Consider the following 7,262-nt stretch of genomic DNA (forward strand, 5'->3'; position numbering starts at 1 on the left):
CTCGGGGATATTCAGCGTGACACAGTCTGACAAGGCTCACCCTTTGAATTACAGGCACAACAGAAATAGGAAGTAAGAGTGAGAGAAAATTATGGTGAAAGAGTACAGCAGGGTTCGCCACCAGCCCCTGCCGAAGCCTCGTGGAGATTTAGGTGTTTTCGCTCAATAAACACTCACAACGCCCGGTCTGGGAATCGAAACCGCGATCCTATGACCGCGAGTCCGCTGCCCTAACCACTGGGCCATTGCGCCTCCACTTTAGTCAAATATTGCCAAATAAAAACAATTCATAGAATTAGTAACATTATGAATTAGCTCCAAACAGTCTGCTGTTATACTGAGTTGCACACCAGCAATAAGGAGTTCAGAGGAACTGCAACTGTTGTGCTCTGAGTGAGTCGACCTTGACTGCCTCAGATGTGGCGACTCCCGAGTTTGTAGCCGTACAGAAATAGCCAGGGCTGTAGAAAGTGAACAAAATGTCTGCACCCTTATTGTGTACCCAACGATTCATCAATGCCTGTTTGAATGTCCGTTATTTGGGGGGGGGGCGTTCAGAAATAGGCTGTAGAATAAAGGAAGTATTATAATGTCAAGAAAGACAGTGACACATATGATTTATCACTGCATGATGGAGTGCACAGTATGGTCCTCAGTAAGGATGAGATATGACGCAAGTAGGAAGCTGGTTCTAGGGGATCACACAATATCGATCGGCCCCAGTTCTGTGCGTACTACAGGACTGCTTGATCTGAGCTGATATGGAGCTACACAAAGCAACAACAACAACTACTACTGATATCATTGATATCACTACCTCTATTACCACCACCACTACTACTATTCCAACTGCTACTAATACTATTCCACTATTACTATTCGCACCACAAACAACAGCACTACTGCAACTTTACTACTACTGCTACTTTAGTGCTACTACTACTTCGCAAAAACGGATTTCTACATAGTTTACCTGCTAAAAATGTAGCGTATTTCGTTCAACTCAAACCACCAATAAAAGACTTGTTATATAATCTTTTCTACTCTAGGCACAAGGCCCGAAATTTGGGGGGGGGGAGAAGACGATTAGATTGACTCCAGTACACAACTGGTACTTAATTTATCGACCCCGAAAGGATGAAAGCAAAGTCGACCTCGGCGGAATTTGATCTCTGAACGTAGAGACAGACGGAGTACCGCTAAGCATTTCGCCCGGCGGGCTAACGTTTCTTATTTCTTTATTGCCCACAAGGGGCTAAACATAGAAGGGACAAACAAGGACAAACAAAGAGATTAAGTCGATTACATCGACCCCAGTGCGTAATTGGTACTTAATTTATCGACCCCGAAAGGATGAAAGGCAAAGTCGACCTCGGCGGAATTTGAACTCAGAACGTAATGGCAGACGAAATACTGCTAATCATTTCGCCCGGCGTGCTAACGTTTCTGCCAGTTCGCCACCTTAAAAGATTGGTTATATAATAATATTTTAGATACTTCAACTTGGTTAAACTGCGCAGAATGGGAACTTATTTGATTATAGGTCTGTTTGATCGTACTGATCTACCACTAAATAACAAGGAGCACTCCGTCGGTTACGACGACGAGGGTCCCAGCTGATACGATCAACGGAACAGCCTGCTCGTGAAATTAACGTGCAAGTGACTGAGCAATCCACAGACACGTGTACCCCTAACGTAGTTCTCAGGGAGACTCAGCGTGACACATAACATGACAAGGCCGGCCCTTTGAAATACAGATACTACTCATTTTTGCTAGCTGAATGGACTGGAGCAACGTGAAATAAAGTGTCTTGTTTAAGGAAACAACGCGTCGCCGGGAATCGAACTCACGATCGAGAGCCGAATACCCTAACCACTAAGCCACGCGCCTTCACACTAAATAGCAACAGCAACCACTAAATAACAACAGCAACATCAGTAAGAACAACAATTTTCTCCATACGACATATACAAATCTCTTTAACGCACTATCGAAAAACGTTTTACTTACATTGATTTGCGGGGGTACAAAACACGAGTGTTTTCTCATATTTATGCGAGTTTCTTTCAAAATAAAATAGTCCGTGTGATCACGTGACGTGTACTTGCATAATTCCTGCAAGTAAAATGGTTACGATCCTATTTGAATGTTCGTATTATATCGTTCTATGTACATGTCTTTCATCATTTCACAATCCCTAAGGCAACTAAGAGACAGAATCGCTAGAGTATCGGACAAAAATGCAGTATTCGTACACTTTCTTTGCATTCTAATTTCAAATCAACCGAGATCTAACCCCATCCTCTCAAAATTACTAGACTTGTACCAAAATTTGGAAGCGATAATTTAAAAGGCTGTGTTAGCAGAATCGATAGAGCGACGGAAGAAATGTTTGCAGTATTTCTTCCAGCTCTTTACTTTCTGAGTTCGAATCACACCAAAGTCAACTTTACTTTCATCATTTCGAGTTTGATATGATTCAGTACCAATCAAGCATTCACGTTGATTAACACCATTTAGCCCCCTCCTCTCAAAAATTACTTGCTTGTACCTGAATTAGGAACAAGTATTTTACCATCCCGAAGGAAGTCAGCTAGCAGAATCATCAGAGCGTTAAGCAAAAATACCTGGTGGTATTTGCACCTTTTCTTAATTTCCGAATTCAAATCCCACCGAAATCAACCCTTCTGGGGTCGATGAAATAAGTAACAGGCCAGTAGTGGGATCGATATACTCGGCTAAACCGCTCTACCAAAATTTTGACATTGTACCTAAATTTGAAATTAATATCGGTTTCAAATTTAGGGACAACACCAGCAAGTTCGTGGGATGAGCAAAACGGTTACATCGACCCCAGTGTTCTACTGGTACTTATTTTATCGGCCCCGAAAGGATGAAAGGCAAAGTCAACCTCGGCGGAATTTGAACTCAAAACGTTAGGATGGATGAAATGCGGTGAAGCATTTGTCCGGCGAAGTAACTATTCCGCCAGCTGGCCGCCTGCAAATCCTAAAGTAATAATTATTTTAAATTTTGGCTCAGTGCCAGCAATTTTGAGACGAAAGGATATGAAGGATGAAAGGCAATGTCGACCTCGGCGGAATTTGAACTCAGAACGTAAAGATGAACGAAATGCCGCTAAGCATTTTGCCCAGCCTGCTAACACTTCTTTTCTACTCTAGGCATAGGCATAAGGCCCGAAATTTTGGGGGAGGGGCCAGTCGATTAGATCGACCCCAGTGTGCAACTGATGCTTAATTTATCGACCCCGAAAAGATGAAAGGCAAAGTCGACCTCGGCCGAATTTGATATCAGAATATATATTGTAACGCTGTTACACTATCTACTTAATATTCAAATAACTATCTGAGTAGGCAAAATTTCGAAATTTAACTCCATAACTTCGTTAGTTCCTGAATTAGCAGAAATGATTTTCAAGTAGTCAGTTAAGCAAACAAACGTATAGAAACTGAGACTTGATTGTTTTTGTGGGGTGGATAAGTTAGATAAATGGTGAAGGCTGTAATGGCTATGGTGTACAAATATTCACACGCATATACTCACAAAACAATGAATATTGAGGTTATCTTTTTTTAAAGGAGTGGAGGAGGGCCATTGTTGCCACCACCATTCAATTGAAATAAAACAAATACGATGAATGGATAACATCTGTAGAATCAATATATAACCGGCATCCATCAGTCCGTATCAAACACAAATCAGTGAACACGAAGCATGTATCATCTGTAATCAAATAAATATGGACATAAATCTTACATTATTTGTTATCAAAGCCTCGTTAATGGGGAAACGTGGGAGATAAAGCCAAAATCCACAGATACACCTATTTCCCAAAAGCACTTCAATTTTCTTGGAATATGAAAGAGATGCGAGTCAACAAGTAGCCTCTACGTGGTCAATTGACATGCTAGAAATAGCAGGCAATCAGAAACCCTGCATGTCTTAACGCGACGTAAGAGAAATAACGACTAAATCTCTCTCAAATCATCCTGCCATCTTAATAAACGTAAAAACACATTGAGTAAAGGTCAGGATATTCGCCACTACTTTAATGTCTTTGAATATAGGTCTTCTCCCCCACGTCTTAATAATAAGAGATAAACTAAAATAACAGCAGTCTGTTAGAAATATCAGTCAAATAGCCATCATTTCTCATTACCATGCTTAATAAAAAATATGTAAAAAAAACAAAAAAAAGGACACATTCGATAACGTAGATTTAGACACATTATGTTCGGATTAAATTACATGGTGGTTACAGATGGATTGTCTTGATTCATAGATGTGCTTAACAGGAATTGATACTAAAGAACAACAAAAGAGATAGGCAAAAGAGGTCAGGCCATTTTGCTTTGTTTGTTTTTTGTTTTCTTCTTTTTTTTACCTTCAAACCGAAGTAAACTCTGTAGTGAGCGATGATTGGACAATGGAGCAAATCTGAAACAAGAAACAAATTTAAATAATGTGCTTTAAAATATAATCAACGTAAAGTTAGAAGGTTATTACTTATTTGCTTTTCACGCCTCCTTGTTAAGATCATTTCACTTTAACTATGTATCGATACATCTTTTAATGCATAAACTTAAAGACCTTCATAACATTGTTTTATTATGTTAAACATTCCAACTATACCTGCGATTTGAGCAAACAAATGCAGAGTAAATAGGGAGTGTTTCCTCCCTTCCCTTTCTCTCCCTTTCTTTCTCCCGTGTTTTCTCCATTTCTTTTTTCATTGGTTCTACTATATATACATGTGTGTGTGTGTGTGTATATATATAATCATACATATACATATGTATATACTTATATCGATGTCTATATCTGTGAGTGCGTGTGTATGTGTACGTACAGACAGATACACACACACACACACATATATATATTTTGGTATCAGTCTGTTGATCATGCATTTACAACAAGGCGCCATTACAGAACATTGCAATAATAGAGAACATAAAAAACACGATAAGAAATAAAAGCATTAGTTGATAATATAGTTATGGTATTTGGAATTCAACAGAAGGTAAAATAAGAAGGTAAAATAACCAAAAATCACGCATGTAAAGAATGAAACTTATGAAACTACTCAGTAATTAACAGTTAAACAATTTCAAGTCCGGCGTTGGAGATATAAATACTGACATGAACAAATGAATTTGCTTTCATTTTTGTTCTCTTGTATTTCCGTCTCCTACGATATCACACTGAATAACCGCCTTGATTTTTCTGTTTTCCAACCAGGTCTGATGATTGTAATAAATATCGTGCAGTAAAACATCTAGGAACTAAATATCATGTACTTCTTACATAGTGGAGGTGCAATGGCCCAGTGGTTAGGGCAGCGGACTCGCGGTCGTAGGATCACAGTTTCGATTCCCAGACCGGGCGTTGTGAGTGTTTATTGATCGAAAACACCTAAAGCTCCACAAGGCTCCGACAGGGGATGTTGGCGAACCCTGCTGCACTCTTTCACCACAACTTTCTCTCACTCTTTCTTCCTGTTTCTATTGTACCTGTAATTCAAAGGACCAGCCTTGTCACACTCTGTGTCACGCTGAATCTCCCCCGAGAACTACATTAAGGGGTACACGTATCTGAGTAGTGCTCAGCCACTTGCACGTTAATTTCACGAGCAGGCTGTTCCGTTGATCGGACCAGCTGGAACCCTCGTCGTCGCAACCGACGGAGTGCCAACAACTTCTTACATAAAGAAACCATAATAGCCTGAATGTGTATAGTTGTATTATAGTTATTAATTGTCTTCGCCGTTTCATGTCGTTTTCCATGTTTGCATGGGCTGGACGGCATTTGGTGCGGCAAATATTTATACAGCTGAATGCCATTCCTGTCGTCAACGTTCACCTGTTTACAAAGCAAAACCAGACACGTTTTCATGGAAGATTCGAAACAAAGGAGACTGCTTGCGTGTAACGACGCTTTGGTTGTTGAGTTGAAGGTTCTTTGGGAAAGTAATATGGAATGAGAGCAGCGAAAGAAGGGCCTAAAATATGAAAGACTTAAGGAATTGGACGAGACAAAGGGATTGGAGGGCATGGTACTCCTAGTAAAAGTGGGATGTCGTAGGCTTATAGATGAATTATGTAATGTCTTATCTAGCTAACGTTGGACTTAGGCAAGCCAACAGAATAGTAATTGGATATGGCAGACAGATGTGCGAGAAAGGCTAAAGCCGAGAAAAAAGGAAAACCCCAGTGGATTTGTATGTATGTATGTATGTATGTATGTATGTATGTATGTATGTATGTATGTATGTAGGTAGGTAGGTAGGTAGGTAGGTAGGTAGGTAGGTAGGTAGGTATGCATGGTTGCATGCATGTATTTATTACGTGCAACTAGCACTGTGAGACAATCCTTGCATTAATTGTCGCCTAGAGGTCATAATAATTTCGACATCTTCCGACAATTTTGCTTTGTCTACGTTCTTTTGGCCCAAGCTGCAGCATTCTTTTTCTTTCCATGCAGCCACTAAAACAATCTTCAACCATTCTAAACGGAGCAGCAACTAAATGTATGCTAGTATGCGTGTTTGCTTGTTCGCATTCGTTTTTGTGTTTGTGTTTGCGTTTGTGTGTATGTCTGTGTGTGTGTGTGTGTGTGTGTGTGTGTGTGTGTGTGTGTGTGTGTGTGTGTGTGTGTGTGTGTGTGTGTATAAAGAATATGGTAGAAAGAGATAGATACTTACCGGAAAATGGAGTCTCAATATTTGGCATCACCTGGCGATAGAGGAAAATGAGTTGTAGTTGTTGCTGGTGGTGATGAGGGATATCGTTGTTTAGCCCCAGGTCATCCCTGTTGCAGCAACCTATGACAAAAGGCAATCCAACTGTGACTAATCCAGCTGTGACTAATCTGTATTTTAGTCAGATATGCAGCATCTAGGACCATAGATACAAAGATGTAAACTGAGAAATATTTGGCTGTTATTTCTGGCATGGGTAGTGACCATGCAAAAGTTCTTTCGTCAGCTCGTAGAAAGACACTTCCATTAGTAGTTTTCATTATTATTGTCAGGCATAATTCCCTAAGCCCATTTCTTACTACAAGGACTGTAGTAATGTTAATATTTAGAGAAGCAACAGAGTGACACAAGGTTCGAGAGTTTCGTGTGTTAGAACTTATCAAACGGACGAAACTCTGGGACCTTGAACAACTCTGTTGCTTCCGGTAAATTTTAATAATATATATATATATATATATATATATAAATATATATAAAT

General features: G+C 39.9%; 1 protein-coding gene across 4 annotated transcripts in view; it reads right to left on the minus strand.

The window, feature by feature from the left end:
* Window positions 1–7,262, minus strand: part of LOC106883920 (uncharacterized) — a 48,565-nt gene that overhangs the window by 7,582 nt on the left and 33,721 nt on the right. For 3 of the 4 annotated variants that reach the window (XM_014935060.2, XM_014935058.2, XM_014935057.2), the window contains exons 6-8: window positions 6,728–6,758; window positions 4,409–4,461; window positions 2,014–2,118 (exon numbers count right to left, since the gene is read on the minus strand). In XM_014935060.2, coding sequence (XP_014790546.1) covers window positions 2,014–2,118; window positions 4,409–4,461; window positions 6,728–6,758 — 189 coding nt within the window. The remainder of the gene's footprint in view (window positions 1–2,013; window positions 2,119–4,408; window positions 4,462–6,727; window positions 6,759–7,262) is intronic. The other variant, XM_014935059.2, reaches the window with a different exon arrangement.

This window comes from Octopus bimaculoides, chromosome 6 (genome assembly GCF_001194135.2).
Source record: "Octopus bimaculoides isolate UCB-OBI-ISO-001 chromosome 6, ASM119413v2, whole genome shotgun sequence".
Classification (NCBI taxonomy): Eukaryota; Metazoa; Mollusca; class Cephalopoda; order Octopoda; family Octopodidae; genus Octopus; species Octopus bimaculoides.